Source organism: Mytilus californianus, unplaced genomic scaffold (assembly GCF_021869535.1).
Source record: "Mytilus californianus isolate M0D057914Y unplaced genomic scaffold, xbMytCali1.0.p SCAF_2, whole genome shotgun sequence".
NCBI lineage: Eukaryota > Metazoa > Mollusca > Bivalvia > Mytilida > Mytilidae > Mytilus > Mytilus californianus.
Window position 1 is genome coordinate 97,223,572 of NW_026262668.1, and position 16,742 is coordinate 97,240,313.

The 16,742-nt window shown below is 32.4% G+C and overlaps 1 protein-coding gene across 1 annotated transcript; it reads left to right on the plus strand.

The window, feature by feature from the left end:
• Window positions 1–2,569: 2,569 nt before the first annotated feature.
• LOC127730489 (kinetochore protein Spc25-like) lies at window positions 2,570–15,555 on the plus strand. The gene is made up of 7 exons (XM_052238918.1): window positions 2,570–2,626; window positions 8,995–9,152; window positions 11,884–11,949; window positions 12,283–12,429; window positions 12,745–12,849; window positions 13,413–13,514; window positions 14,939–15,555. Exons 2-7 carry the CDS (start codon window positions 9,005–9,007, stop codon window positions 15,064–15,066), a joined length of 696 nt encoding a protein of 231 aa, XP_052094878.1. The 5' UTR covers window positions 2,570–2,626; window positions 8,995–9,004; the 3' UTR covers window positions 15,067–15,555.
• The last annotated feature ends 1,187 nt before the right edge of the window (window positions 15,556–16,742 follow it).

The following is a 16,742-nucleotide window of genomic DNA, read 5'->3' on the forward strand; positions in this document are numbered from 1 at the left end:
ATACATGGCTTTATCATGTTTATAACTAGGAAACGTTAGCTTTATTTTATTATAATTATTAAAATTTTCATTATGAAATAAATAAAATATTACGTACAATATAAATGATTGTCTAAGAAATGAAAATTAAAAGGGGTCTTAACGTCTTCGAAAAATTGAAAGCATGCATTTCTTTTAGCTAACAAACTTGAATTTTGATTTGTTTTATTTATATAATTTCTTCTTTAAGGGGCCTCGGCGGCCGAGTGGTCTTATAGTAGTTCAACTACTGTATCACTAGTCTGTCAACACTGAGGTTTTGAGTGCGAATTCCGCACGTGGCAGACGCATTCGACTCCAATCTTAATTGACTAGGATTGTCATTTTTACTGCCGAAGATTGGTGGTTCATTCCGGGCACTCCGACTTCCTCCACCAATAAAATTTGATCGTCACAAAATAGCCAACATTGCTGTAAGTGGCCTAAAACAGCAATCAATCAATCAGTTATTCATATAATTTCTTCAATTATCAGAAGTTTTGAAAAAAATTTGAAAATCGCTCTGAATATACAAGAAATATTCGCGACTGGATATTAAGCAAATCAAAAATCAGAGACGAGAGCTTGTGGCATGCAACATAAAAAAACGCATAGTATACATACGTGTTGAAGACCGTACTTTGACCTATAATGGTTTACTTTTATAAATTTTGACTTGGATGGAGAGTTGTCTCATTGACACTCATACAACATCTTCTTATATCTATAGAATAGCAGAATCAAGGATATATAACTAACATATAAAATCTATAATCAAATATACGTCCATGGCAAAATGAGGAGGTGTAGTATCAAACTACCCACCAGAGTTTAAATGATTATAGGTTTGTGGACGGCCTTCGACAATGAGAAAAACCTATACCGTATATAGTCAACTTTAAAGGATCAATGTCAACTCTTGCATTTGCCTTTACCTTTGGTGTTTTTTTTCAAACACAGAGAAGTTAATAAAATCATAAATTTCCGAATGAACTTAGTAAATGCAGCACTTTGAATATAAAAGTCCGTTTTTTAAGGTTACTTTTACAATCACATTTTCGCCGGAAAAAAAATATGGCTTTAAAGTTTGACATTTTAAATTCAGTAAAATGCATTGAAAGTTTTGTTTCTATGATTAAAGGGGCACTAGCTACAAGATATATAAAAAATCTAAAATATGATTTTTTTTGTTCAATCATTAATGAAAGTGAAATAGTGAAATGATATATCGCTTTTAGCAGTCAGTCTGGTTCAATTTGTCAAAATAAGTTAAGAAACATTGATGATGAATTATTGCAAGTGAATAATTCGACCTCATTGAATCCGTATTCATGTGTTCAATTTAACCCCTTAGCTAGAGATGGACACCGCATGCATTGTTCGTGTTCAATTATTAAAGGAAAAGAATGTCAACATTGAAAGTGAAACAAAGGTAAATCATTTCATTGACTGATTCGATCCACAAAAAAAATCATTCTTATACAGGTAAAAACGATGATTAACACATATTTTTAATCTATAATATGAAATTAAACAGACCTATACAAATCCAAATGCACGAGTTTGATATCTATTTATATCTATATTTATGTTTATATCCCTTATATGGCAATCGGAGGTATTCGGAGGTCAACTCGACAGTTAATTAGATGGCGTCTAGACTAAAATATACACGAAACGAAGCTACATATTTTCGAGCCCATGTCCGGTATATTGTTTATTTTATACTTTTTATAATTTGGATAAATGTTTTACATTGTTATAAATCAAATATGAGAATTTGAGTCAAATCGGTGAACATGAATTTAATACCCAAGCAACAATAATTACTGACTGTCTCTAAGTTTTGTCATTAAAATAAAATTCGTTAATAATGGACTTTCTATTTGAATTGAAAACCATTACTTTTGATTTCTCTGTATTTACTTGTAATTTCAAAGAGGAACAATAACTACTTAATGCATTGAGACAATTTTGCAAACCCTCTTTGCTATCTGATAATAATACAACAGAGCGTTTAATGAAACATCACCAACTACAACTGGATCTGCATTGATATTAATATATATAAGTCTTTAAGTATGTCATTTATAAAAAAAAATTGAAAAGAAGAGGATTCAATATATCTCCTTGCTTAACGCCATATTTGATTCAAATGATGGGCTAAGACCATTTGAAAATTGAATTTTACCTTTTGAATTCGAATACATTGAAAATTTTATATTAAAAATATTTTTTGGTACATTTATAGTCATAACTTCGATATGATCAAAAGTCCACTATTAGTAATGATCTCGAACTTCTGATATGATATATTTGAAAAAAGCATGGTAAAATCTACATTTTGGCAAAATATAAGAAAATTCTATCTGAGGAAATCTATACCGATGATCCACCATAAAAGAATTTATAACTTTAGATATGAATCTTCATAGAAGGACTTCGTTCATGAAAGCCTATATAATAGATACATGTTTACGTTATTGCCTAATGTTGAATTTTGACTTGTCGGGTTTTAGTTTTATTCGACGTTAAAAGTGAAGCTTGTTACGAGATATTTGATTGGTTAATGATATTGCGGGACTTTCAAAATAAACAAAATACGCAGGTAATCACAAGTGATATGAATCTAATTTCAATATACTTTAGCTGTTCAATTACATAGTAATCACACGGTCTATAAAATACAAATTTAGGTTCTGACGTGCGACTGGATTTTAACCCCCTAGTGTTCACTACAAGCCCGACATTCTGTCTTAAAATTTATTTTTACCCTCTTGTTAGTCTTTAGTCTTTAGAAGTGTCAACTTGACACTATAATCTCTCTGTATTTTCGATCACTCTGGTAATTTGCTGGGCCACATGTCATATGTCCATAAGTTAAATGAATGAAAGCATCTGTCCATCACTATCTTATTCTCATTCATATGTGTCAAGGCAAACAGGACCATAGGCTTCCTCTAAAGTAACTTGAACATCAATAACAACACAATAAAAGGAACTGCATACAAATCGTTTGTAAGACCGACTCTAGAATATGCATGTACAGTCTGGGATCCGTATCAACAAAACAACAAAAAACGACTGGAAATGGTACAGAGAAGAGCAGCCAGATATGTCACTAACAGATATCATAACACATCATCTGTTAGTGACATGCTTAACCCACTAGAACAGGTTGGGCTCAAGTCAGGAAAACTGGGGTATTCCCTGTTTTCAGGGAACACCTCAGTTTTCTGGTGTTAAAAAAACCCAGTAAACAGGGACTTCTTTTTTCTTGTCAATTTATGGTATGAAATCTACAAAAGTGCACCTTCTACATGTGATAACAATGTTATATGATAGCAAGTGTTTTTATAAGTTCAAAAATCAAGCTAATTTCAAGTCTTATTTGATGCTCAACTCACAACAAAACAATTCCTTTGTTCACCAATTCATACCTTGATCATCAATTATGAGAAGACAAAAAGATAAGTTAATCACTTAGGCATTTAAATTCAATGAATAGAAAATTTCAATAGAAGTGAACATAATTCAGTTATGATCAGTTACACCTGGAGCATGCAGCTTGATCAACTGATTCCTAAACAAAAGATTTGTATGTTTTTGAGTTCTAGAAAAAAACAAGGCTTCACTTATTCACGTTTTGTTGTTCCTGAGATACTTAAAGTATTTACAAATACTACTGATACAGTTAAAACATGCGCTTTTGTAAATTTCATGCCATGAATTGAAATAGAAAAAGGAAGTCCCTGTAAACTGGGGCTTTTTAACACCAGAAAACTGGGATGGTCCCTGAAAACAGGGAATACCCCACTTTTCCTGACTTGAGCCCAACCTGTAGAATGGAAAACCCTCGTAGACCGTAGGAGAACATCAAGGATCACAATGATGTATAAACTTGCCAACGGGATGGTGAAAGTTGACACTAGTAATACTCTCATTTCACCAGATAGGCTATCCAGAAACATCAACACTAATGGATACCAAGACCATCTTGTAGGACCAAAGTGCTGAAGGAATCTTTTTACCCAAGGACGATACGAGACTGGAATGCCCTACCACATACTGCCACCCATGCAGGTAGTCTGGAATGCTTCAAGACTTACCTGCATGAGATGAACTAGATCAACACCAAGATGTTTTTAATTTCACTGTATATATGATGTATAGCACAATTCAAATCAATTCAATATTTTTTTTTGTTTTGTTTTTTGTCTAAATTTTAAATGTGCATCCAAAAAGTGTCAAAATAATCAACTTATTGATGGTGGCCGCGTATTGGTAGAAGTAGAAGTAGAAATAAAATATCGATGATTAAACAGTGTAATATTCTTCTGCATTGGTTTATTAATGTAAATGGTAATCAAATTGAAAATATTTATTTAAAATCGGTAAAAGCATACAAATTATACAGTAAAACATAAGCTCTTTATTTAGAGATTTTAAAACCGACATACTAAAAGTAAAAATATAACTAATAACATCAGACAAACATGCAAAAACACAGATATACAGTAGTGTCCGGTAATTCCGCCCGTCCGGTAAACCCGACCACTCGCATTTACCTCTGTAATTATCTATTCCGTAATTATTTCTTCTGCTATTTTATTCATAGGAACTGTACTTATCATCACTGCATGTCAAATTTTAAAGAAAAATCCTTTATTATGAAAATATCTAGTGATATATATAATACAGTTCATAAAGCTAACGATAATCATATTATTGCTTACAAAACTCATTTCTGACTTAAATTTTTTTTTGATCATCTTGAATCCCTTCATAAGTGGTTTATTAATGATCACCTTTTCCTTTCATAAATTTGTGATAAACTGGCCCTCCATACATATTTACTGCACATGGGCGGATTTACCGGACAAACACATTTCCGATAAAAATTCTGATGACCCACTTGTTTTGTTGATTTTTAAAATTTATTTCAGATATTTTTTGGGAAATGAGATAAACTACTCAAAATTGATTTGTCAGTGAATCGATTTATATTAAATTTAATACAATTTGTATATAATTAAGCAGAACTACATATGATCAAAGCCTTAAGGGGGCAGATTTACCGGATTGCATCGTAACACATACACATGCCAATCAAAGCAATAATAGCAGAAATAAAACATAAATTAGCAAAGCTAAAAACTAATAAGCACCAGTTTGTAATAAGCAAATATATTAATTAATCTCATGGGTCTAAAAAATATACTGCAGAATATTAAAAGTGATATAAAATGAAAGCACTAGTAGGACATATTTTAGCATAATCAAATGATTTAAATATTTAAACTATTCTGGAGTCAAATTTAAACAGATTTGGCACCTTAAGTATAAATATGAATATAAATTTAGTCTGCATTTAGAAACTTATGTCATTAGGTCATGAGGTCATATATCAAATGATGTGGTTGTTGGGCATGTGATGTCACAGATGTCAATCTGCCGTATTTTCTGGCACATGAAATGCATCCATATTAAAAGTAGTGCAGCAAGAGGGTTAAAGGGGCATTAGCTGTCAAATTCACCAATTTGACCAAAATTCTCATTTTATTTATAACATACTAAATCGAATATCCAAATTAAAATAAGTCCAAAAGAAAATTATCAATGCATTTAGCATGTTTAGCTGCGAAACTGTAGCTCTTAACCCTCTTATATGTCTTACTGCAGCTAATTTTATATAGTTGCATTTCCTGTGCCAGCAAATATGACAGCTGGAAATTTGTGATGTCACATGCCCAACAATGACGTCATTCTATATATGACTTTACATTGGGGACCTATTGAAGAAAATTATTACATGGTTTAATCTTCAGTATTTTAGTTTTAAGAGATATAGCAATGATTAGAAGCTTGCATAATTAGACATATGGACATATGTGTTCCTCCAGCAGCAAGAGTGTTAAGTCCTTATGATATTTCAGCAAATTGTCAAAAAATATCATAAGGACTTGAGACCTACGGTTTCCGCAGCTAGGGCTTGCTATAATGTATTCGCATTTTGTTCATATTTTAGACCAGATGCCATCTTATTATCCATCAAGATGGCCTCCGAAGACTGCCAACAGTCATATAACCTGATATAAACATAAATACAAATAGCTAGCGAGCATGTGCAATTGGATTTTTCTAGGTCTGTTTGATTTCATGTTATAGGTTAGAAATATATGTAATTCATTGTTTTACCTGTATAAGAATTTTTCTGTGGGCCGAATCAGTCAACAAATTGGTTATTCCTGGTGGCTCTCTAGTTTCACTTTTCAATGTTGACATTCTTTTCTTTCTAATGAATGATGAACACACGTGCACCCATCTCCTCTACAGGTCAAATTAAAAGGTTGCATGAATAGGGATCCAAATGAGTGGAATTATTGATTGCAAGTCAATAATACACCAAAAATGTTTTATAGCAATTTTTGTTGAAATTGAACCAAAGTTAATGCTAATAGCAAAATAGTATTTCTTTATTCCATTCATATAGATGTTTGAAACAAAAAAAAAGACATTTTATTTTTTTGTCGAATTTGTAGCAAATGCCCCTTTAAAGTGGCTTTTACATGGCTTGTGATGCCTTTTTTTAGGGAAATGTTACTGGCCTGACAGCAATTGTCCTGACATGGACCGTCATGTTCTAGTAGTTAAGACCAATGGCTAAAGTGCTGAAGGTCCAAGTTTAGATTCTGACAAGGGTTGGTGGAACATTCAGAACATACTAGTGGTACCTAGATAACAGGAAAACAGTTGAAAACAAACTCAAAACCTGAAAATAAGTTCTTACTTCCCGAAAACAATTTTTTAAAATTAAATTTTGATAGAAAGACAATATTATTGCAATGCAGGTCAGTTTTAATTAATTTCAACTTCAGAAATAGGATTTTTATGTAGTACACAAGTTACTTGTAAAACAATATGGTGGACATAGTTATAGAGGGTTATATACCTGTTGCATAATTGCGCTCACCATATTGTGCATACAAATCATGAAAACCGCATTTCTGAAGTTTGAATTAAAAATGTGAGTAAAATTGACCTTGCATTGCAATAATTTTGTCTTTTTTATCATAATTCACTACTAAATCTATATCTTTCGAATTCCCTCAGTGAGATTTGATGGAGTATTTTTAAATTAAAAAAACCCTAAAGGTTTAAAGGAATCTATTGCTGTTTGGAATTGAGTGATAATGATGGAAAATATTCAGGAAGTTTAAGTCAAAGTGCATTTTACTGTCTGACGTAACTAAGGGAAGGATTAAGATATTCATAGAAATGAAAAAAAAATAATTTAATACTTGCAAGCTCATAGATTGGAAATCAAAGTAGAAAACAAATTTTCAAATGAATTTATACCTGTTTAGAAATTTTCACATAAACAGATTTCAGTGGTTGCTGCTGTCTTTTTTTAGCTCACCTGACCTGAAATCTGACATGGGGTAAAATTCTTTATCAGGTCAAGATCTATCTGCCCTGAAATTTTCAGACCAATCAGGCAACCCGTTGTTGGGTTGCTGTCCCTGAATTGGTAATTTTAAGGAAATTTTGCCGTTTTTGGTTATTATCTTGAATATTATTATAGATAGAGATAAACTGTAAACAGCAATAATGTTCAGCAAAGTAAGATCTACAAATAAGTCAACATGACCAAAATGGTCAGTTGACCCCTTAAGGAGTTATTGCCCTTTATAGTCAATTTTTAACCATTTTTCGTAAATTTTTGTAATCTTTTACAAAAATCTTCTCCTCTGAAACTACTAAAACAAATTTAACCAATATTGTCCACAATCATCATTAGGGTATCTAGTTTAAAAAATGTGTCCGATGACCCCGCCCGCGAACCAAGATGGCCGACATGGCTAAAAAATAGTACATAGGGTAAAATGGAGTTTTTGGCTCATATCTCTGAAACCAAAGCATTTAGAGCAAATCTGATGAGGATAAAATTGTTCATTAGGTCAAGATCTATCTGCCCTGAAATTTTCAGACCAATCAGGCAACCCGTTGTTGGGTTGCTGCCCCTGAATTGGTAATTTTAAGGAAATTTTGCCGTTTTTGGTTATTATCTTGAATATTATTATAGATAGAGATAATCTGTAAACAGCAATAATGTTCAGCAAAGTAAGATCTACAAATAAGTCAACATGACCAAAATGGTCAGTTGACCCCTTAAGGAGTTATTGCCCTTTATAGTCAATTTTTAACCATTTTTCGTAAATTTTTGTAATTTTTTACAAAAATCTTCTCCTCTGAAACTACTAAGACAAATTTAACCAAACTTGTCCACAATCATCATTAGGGTATCTAGTTAAAAAAATGTGTCCAATGACCCCGCTCGCGAACCAAGATGGCCGACATGGCTAAAAAATAGTACATAGGGTAAAATGCAGTTTTTGGCTCATATCTCTGAAACCAAAGCATTTAGAGCAAATCTGATGAGGATAAAATTGTTCATTAGGTCAAGATCTATCTGCCCTGAAATTTTCAGACCAATCAGGCAACACGTTGTTGGGTTGCTGCCCCTGAATTGGTAATTTTAAGAAAATTTTGCAGCTTTTGGTTATTATCTTGAATATTATTATAGATAGAGATAAACTGTAAACAGCAATAATGTACAGCAAAGTTAGATCTACAAATAAGGCAACATGACCAAAATTGTCAATTGACCCCTTAAGGAGTTATTGCCCTTTATAGTCAATTTTTTACAATTTTCATAAATTTTGTAAATTTTTGTAAATTTTTACAAAGTATTTTCCACTGTAATTACCGGGCCAAGTTCATTATAGATAGAGATAGTAGTAAGGAGCAAGAATGTTCAGTAAAGTAAGATCTACAAACACATCACCATCACCAAAACACAATTTTGTCATGAATCCATCTGTGTCCTTTGTTTAATATGCACATAGACCAAGGTGAGCGACACAGGCTCTTTAGAGCCTCTAGTTATTTCAACATATCGATCTACTTTTTCAGAACTTGAACAATGTCACTTGCAGAAGAGCTGAATTCTTTGAAGATAAATTTGGCTCAGACTAGGGAGAAGTTTATCACAGACTGGACAATAGATCAGTATGAGCAGTTAAGGAGCAGACAGGCAAAACTTCACAGAGCAAACTGCACCAAATATAAAGGTGAAACTTATATTTACATCTTCGTCCTTTATTCTCTGGTACATTGTTGTCTCATTGGCATTCATTCCATGCACATCTTATTTTTCATATTTAATAGGCAACCCATTTATATATTGAAAGCAAACAGAAGTTTATGCAAGATTTTGTATTTATGAAATATTGAATTCTTTTTATTTTTTTTTGGTATTTATTAATATTTTATACCTTAAATGATTCATTAATTAGGTCTCACCAAATTGAAATTGATTTTTAGGTCTGCTACTTATCTTGGTAGACAGGTTTTTTAATATCAAAACAAGTTGAAGGCCGTACTTTGACCTATAATTGTTTATTTTTTACACATTGTGACTTGGATGGAGAGTTGTCTCATTGGCACTCATACCACATCTTCTTATTTCTATATAATATATTAGGCTCTGGGATTTTTTACTACCAAATAAAACTTTAAAAACTTTAAATCTCTCATAAATATTTTACAATTCTATCCTTTCAGAATGCGTATGGGGCCATCCTTACAAAATTCCTTGTTTGATGATACCTACCCGTCTTGTTAGCGCTCTCACGGGCACAATTCTTTCCAGATTTTTAAAAAACTTATACTATGGGTTAATATCAGCAATATCTCGGACAAGTTCTATCATGGTGGCTCATTGACTTTTTTTAAAAGGGTTATTCCCTTGGAAATATGAAATTTATGGAAAATGGCCTCGTTTGCGCTCTCACAGGTCGATTCTTCCCAAATTTTTATAAAACTTATACAATAGGTTAATATCAGCAATATCTCGGACAAGTTTTATCATGGTGGCCGATCGAGTTATTTTAAAAGAGTTATGCCCCTTGGAAATATTCAATTTATGGAAAATGGCCTCTTTAGCGCTCTCACAGGTACAATTCTTGCCACATTTTTGTCTTGCCTTGACGGAGTCAAAAAGCAAGACATAGGTATGCTGTTTTTGGCATCGGCGACGGCGTCAACAATGTATTAGTTTGTGATTAGTTCTACTTCATGGTGAACCACTAGTGGTAGGTCATTGATATTTGGTATGCAGTTGTATTAGCATTGGCACATCTCATTACCATGAAGATTATTTGGCCCCTCCCCCTCAGTCAAGGTCTATTGACTTTGAAACTTTGCTTAGTTTACATGTATAAGTTTGTGATTAAGTCAGTTTATGGGGAACCACTAGTGGTAGGTCAATGATATTTGGTATGCAGTTGAAGTATAAGCATTGGCCGATCGAGTTATTTTAAAAGAGTTATGCCCCTTGGAAATATTCAATTTATGGAAAATGGCCTCTTTAGCGCTCTCACAGGTACAATTCTTGCCACATTTTTGTCTTGCCTTGACGGAGTCAAAAAGCAAGACATAGGTATGCTGTTTCCGGCATCGGCGACGGCGTCAACAATGTATTAGTTTGTGACTAGTTCTACTTCATGGTGAACCACTAGTGGTAGGTCATTGATATTTGGTATGCAGTTGTATTAGCATTGGCACATCTCATAACCATGGAGATTATTTGGCCCTGCCCCCTCAGTCAAGGTCTATTGACTTTGAAACTTTGCTTAGTTTACATGTATTAATTTGTGATTAAGTCAGTTTATGGGGAACCACTAGTGGTAGGTCAATGATATTTGGTATGCAGTTGTAGTATAAGCATTGGCATATCTCATTTCCATGGAGATTATTTGGCCCCGCCCACTCATTCATGGTCTATTGACTTTGAAACTTTTGCTTAGTTTTCATGTATTAGTTTGTGATTAGGTCTGTTTAAGGGGAACTGTTAGTGGTAGGTCAATGATATTTGGTATGCAGTTGTATAAGCATTAGCACATCTCATTTCCATAGAGAACATTTGTTCCTTACCTGTCAGTCATGGTCTATTGACTTTGAAACTTTTTCTTAGTTTACATGTATAAGTTTGTGATTAGGTCAGTTTAAGATGAACCACTAATGTTAAGTCAATGATATTCGGTATGCAAATGTATAGGCATTTGCATGTTTCATTTCCATGGAGATTATATAACCCTGTCCGGTTCATTGACTTTGAAACTTTTACATAGTTTACAAGTAAATGTTTGTGTTTAGGTTTGTTTAAAGGGAACGACTTATGAAAAGTCAATGGTATTTGGTTTGCAGTTGTATTAGCATTGGCACATCTCATTTCCATGGAGATTGTTTAGCCCTGTACCTTTAGTCATGGTTCATTGACTTTGAATATTTGCATAACTTACATGTTAAAAGTATTGCTATTTTAATTTCAACATTTCCATTATCAAAATAACAAATAGGCGAGACATATCTCTGTGTTAACAGTTTATTATAAAACTTATACTATAGGTTAATATCAGCAATATCTCAGACAAGTTCTATAATGGTGGACGATCGACTTTTTTTTAAAAGAGTTATGCCCCTTGGAAATATAAAATATGTGCAACGCAGGGGACATTGGAACTCTGTTCTTTTATTTTTTTGCCAACAGATTAAGTTACATGTTCTGTATAAGAAAATGACATTAGAGCGGGAAAAAACTTTTAAAACAAATTTGAAACAATTTGGGTCATAAATTTTTTTGGGTAGGCTGCTTTTTAGGTGGGTAGGTAGGCAACATCAAACAAATTTATTTTTGGCCTGGTACTAAAGAAATAAATGTGCTGTTTCCACCTATAAAACATATTTTAAACAATATATACATTTTACTTATGTACATGTATGTATATTATATATTTTTAGATACTTTACTACAGCATCAAGAAAGTATAGAAACCCTGAGAAAAAACACTTGTTTTAATGAAAAAGGTAAGTTGTCTCATGACTTTTGTATATAGATATATATTAAAACAATTAATAGCATTTTTATATATAGATATATATTTTAAAAAATCAACAGCTTTTTGTCTTGCCTGTGAGAAAAAGTTGTAGACAGAGAGAAGCTACAATGTGCCTAATATTTCAGATGGTAGAGCGCTAGATAATCCCTAATTTGTTTACATACGAGTACCAATAGTAACGTAAAACATCATATTTTATTTGCCCTGTTTTTGAATGACAATACAAATTAGTTATTTTAAGGCATACCTTAATTTTGCTTTGCTTAAATTGACCAGTATATGTAGATGATTTTTATTTCAGCACTACAAGAGAAAACTACTAAGCTAGCCTTCCTTAAACAAGAATTGGAACAGTTATGCAAAGAAAAGGCTAAAGTTGAAAATTATAAAGAAACAGTTTCTATGGAAATACAACAAGCACAACAAACCATTCATTACAACCAAGAAGGTAGACTAATAAAAATAATGATGTGATGCGATGATTAAATCTGTAGTTTCAGCAATAAAGTTTATCTGCAGGTTCAATGTAGGTATTCCTTCATGAACCAATTGCACCCCTTCAATAACAGACTTGATCCTTTATTGTTATGGCCAAACTTAGGGCTGTTCCAAAATTGATCATAATAATAGATCTCGCTGAGACTAGAAAGCAAAATATTCTCACTGAGGGTCACTCCCAAAAATTGTTAAATATAGATAACAGATAAGTACCTTAAAATTGGTGTGCTGCTTAAATGTCTATGCATGTGTATTAATATTGCAGCTCTGAAAACCACATCAACAGACTTGGACCAAGAACAAGCAGATTTACAGTCACAGGCAGATATTTATACAGAAAGTCTGGATATGCAGATGAAAAAGACACCAGGTTAATTCCGTTAAAAACTTGTTCATAGAAAAATATATATCAAGGAACACAAGAAAAAAATCAATATAGCTGGATAAAAAAGAAGCATTGTAACATAAAAACTATGTAAAAATAACAAGGATTTTATAAAAATTTCATAAATTGCCTTTTATACTATATGTAATAAAATTTAGGGTTAGCGGGCAAAATTTTTAGTGGCACTACTTTGATAGAACCAAAGGATTCCAAATATCTGACAAAAATCAAAAGCAATTTCCGCAAACATCCATAACCATATGAAAATAACACTAAGAATGCATTAAAACAACTATTTTGTCATTTTCATAAATTTTGTGCTTCCAAAGCATATTTCTGTGTTTACTTTCATCAGAAATACTCAAACCTTAACTTTTGAAAGCCAGGTTTGCATAAATTTTAGGAATTATATGTCAAAAACGAATCTTAAAAAAATAGCCATGTATTCTCCTCAATTTTATGTTTATATGAATGTGAACATAATAACCATATAACTATAGATTGTGTTTAATTCTTCAGGGAAAGTACATCAGTATAATATTTTATAGGTGGGAGAATACAGTTTATATTCAGCTCACTTGACAGAAAAAATCCAGACTTGACTTGTTACTTCTTCACAAAACTGTCACAGGAAGACAGAAAATATATAGGTAAGCAATTAATGTTTTTGTAGAGCCTGCAACATTTATGTCGCAAAAGCAAGACATAGGAATTCCTAGATTCTTTGGCATCATCAACATTTAGGTTGTCTGTGGTTAAAGTTTTTTTAGACATCAACACTTTTGTCGAACCTTCATGGAATTTTATAAAATTTGGACAGAAACTTGTTAATGATCAAAAGACAGTATCCCATGGAAAATTTTTAAAATGTTTATTTTTTATTTTTCCATATTTTACCGATAGACTTGAAGTGTTTTTTTAGTTAAGTTCAGATTAAGGTTGGAGTTTTTCAGTCATCAATAACATTGTCAAACCTACTTGGAATTTTATGAAATTACAGCATCCAGAAAAAAATTTGAAAATATTTTATTTTTCATTTTTCCGTATTTTTCTGATAAATGAACTTAATTATTTTAAGTTAACAAATAGATACAGTCTGGGGTTAAGTTTGTTACACATCAATTACTTTGTCAAACCTTCATAGAATTAAATGAAACTTTGACAGAATTTTTTTTTATGATTAAGCTACCATGTTTGGTAGAATTATGTGTCATTATATGTTGTGGACCATACTTTATCGTCAATGAATTTACACTGTGTGAATTATTTGTCTTCTACCATTTTTTTTTTATTATTGTAACACAAGGACAACTGGGTAAAAGACCTTAACTAATCATCTGTGTTCCATAGACACATTCTCCGTTTATTTTTATTGTAACGCACAACACCACTTTGTGGATGCAACACCTCTGGGACCATTTGCCAGAAAGCCTCATCACTTAGTAGGACTATTTGTCATCTTGTGTAGTTGACCATACTATATCATCTTTTGATTTGACAATATCTGTTGGAGTTATTGGACTGTGCTCTGCATACTTGACCTTAATGATCTTACAGTTTTAGGGTGACATTTTGTTGTGGTGTAACCATCTTGTTTTACATAATTTCCCAAAGCCAATACAAATATTTTGATAGGTACTGGGTTATTTTCAAACTCTATTGATATACTGTTGATATATGATCATTTCATATAATTTTGATAAAACTTTGTCAAGAATTGATATTGTTCGAGGACTTTCTTATAATTTGAATAGGTACAACACCAATAAAATTTTCCATTAGCACTGGATTTTGAACTTGATCTAGATATGATAGGTTGATTAAAAACTTCCAAATAAATTTTATAAAAATCTATCAAGATCTGAAAGTGAGAGTGCTTTCAACATGTTTAACTTCAAGGCAGACAAATGTATTCATGTAAACCCTTACTTTTTATGTCACCATTCTGCGTCTAGTTGGGGACAAATACTGAATTCAGTACCTGTGTGTAATTATGTTTTTGTTTCTTTCTATTTAATATTTTTTTATATAATTGACAAATAGCATTACCTACTGATTTATTTTTTCTGTATAGTTTCAGATTGTGAACCATCAGTGCCAGATTTAGATCAACTTGTTGACAAATTAAACCAGACAAATAACTTAAGATCATTTGTTGTTGCAATGAGAAAAAGATTTAAGCAAAGACTTGCGTCGAGATAATAAATATTTACCTAAATTTACTATTCTCTACATGTTTTATGGCCTGTCTACAATAGCAGAGATAATAACAGGCAAACTTTGTGCTGAACTCAGATGAGGTTCAAGTATTATGTCAGTCCTGATTAAATTCTTAACTTCATGTTTTATGCATTTTTAGCTATGAAAGTAAAATTTGGTTGAATTGTAACTATGATTAACTCAAGTACATTTTGAAGTCCTTGTTAAAAATGTACATTAATTAACCCTGACGTGTTGATGTGAAGAAGATTTGGAAGGAAAGAAACCAATAGAAGTGCAAAGTAATTCAAGTGATGGAAAAAGATTCAGACTGGTCCTAAATAGAAGGGGATGAAGGTGAAAGTTGAATACAAACTTTTCCTTACAACTTTTTCCCATACGTAATTCCACAACTTGTATCGATTGATGTTGTGTAAAAACTGGATGTGTAATCTGCTGTCTTTTGTTTTTATGAAATAGATTTGTTTTTTTATAATCAATGCAGATGAATTAAGAGTTCACAACACATTTTCAACATTAACATACCATGTTGAACAAAACAAAGAGCAATGTTGTAATCTGAAGTTATTGGATGATTTGAACCTTAAATCAGTTGAATAGTTACAGTCCTTCAACTAGTGTTGATTCCAGGGGTTGTGCTTTAGCAGTGATTAATAGCAAGTTTTGTCAGGGATTATTGTACATTATTGCATCCACCTTTTTGGTCTGTCCAACAAGTATTTGTCCCACTTTTCTCAAGAACTATTGAACAGAATGACTATATTTGGTCAGCAGTGTGACAGTGATAAGTTATATTATGAGGACTTTTCAGCTCCATCAGACACCTACTTCTTGCTATTGATACTTTAAGTAACGAGTAGGAGTGTGCCTAGTATGATGACACACATGCATTCTTGTATCAAGCAAGGGTATATAGTGCTATTGTAACAATATATAGTGAAAAGTATAGATAGATATATATTCACCAGGTTCTTCAGTTAAAATTTATTCTTAATGGTGTTTAAAGAAAAGGAGTTATTTTGGTTGGTAGCATTGGGACAGGCACATTAAACAGCGGCAGGGTAAAACATGTTTGCAAGTGTTCAACCCTCCCCTAACCTGAAACAGTCTGCAGGAAGACATGTCACACAACCCAGACACATTTGGATATTTAACTGACCAGTCCATACTATTGCTAATAATCCTATCAGTGTGTGTTAACCAGAGAAGCAGAAATTACCAATTTTCAAAGTCCGGTTTGACCTGGCAAGGGTACAAACCCATGATCTCTTGAATCGGATACAGAGATGTGTATATGGTAAAGACCATGTGTTGCTTTGGAAAACCAAAGAATCCTTTTAATCAGAGGGATGTACAGACAAAACAATCACAACATACCTTTGCTTCAGTAAGCAGGGGTATACATATACTTGCCTCTTGCTCTATAAGTTGGCATAAGTAGTACATTACTGTTAATTCATTATTATTTGTTGGATACCATTTTTCATGGATTTTGTGGGTACAGGTGAAACACCAATTTAAATGTTCGACAAATTACAAATGTTCTATAGGCTTGTATTGCAGACAATGGAAAAACCATGAAATCAAGTATCCATTAAAATGCAAGTTTTCCTCAGTCCATGAAAATCAATGAATCAACAGTAATTCTGGCCATGAAA

Excerpts from the sequence above, each read along its gene's own strand:
- LOC127730489 (XM_052238918.1), top strand. The coding sequence starts at position 9,005 with ATGTCACTTGCAGAAGAGCTGAATTCTTTGAAGATAAATTTGGCTCAG. Across the intron at positions 12,430-12,744 it reads CATTCATTACAACCAAGAAG|CTCTGAAAACCACATCAACA; the intron begins GTAGACTAATAA and ends TTAATATTGCAG. Across the intron at positions 13,515-14,938 it reads GGAAGACAGAAAATATATAG|TTTCAGATTGTGAACCATCA; the intron begins GTAAGCAATTAA and ends TTTTCTGTATAG.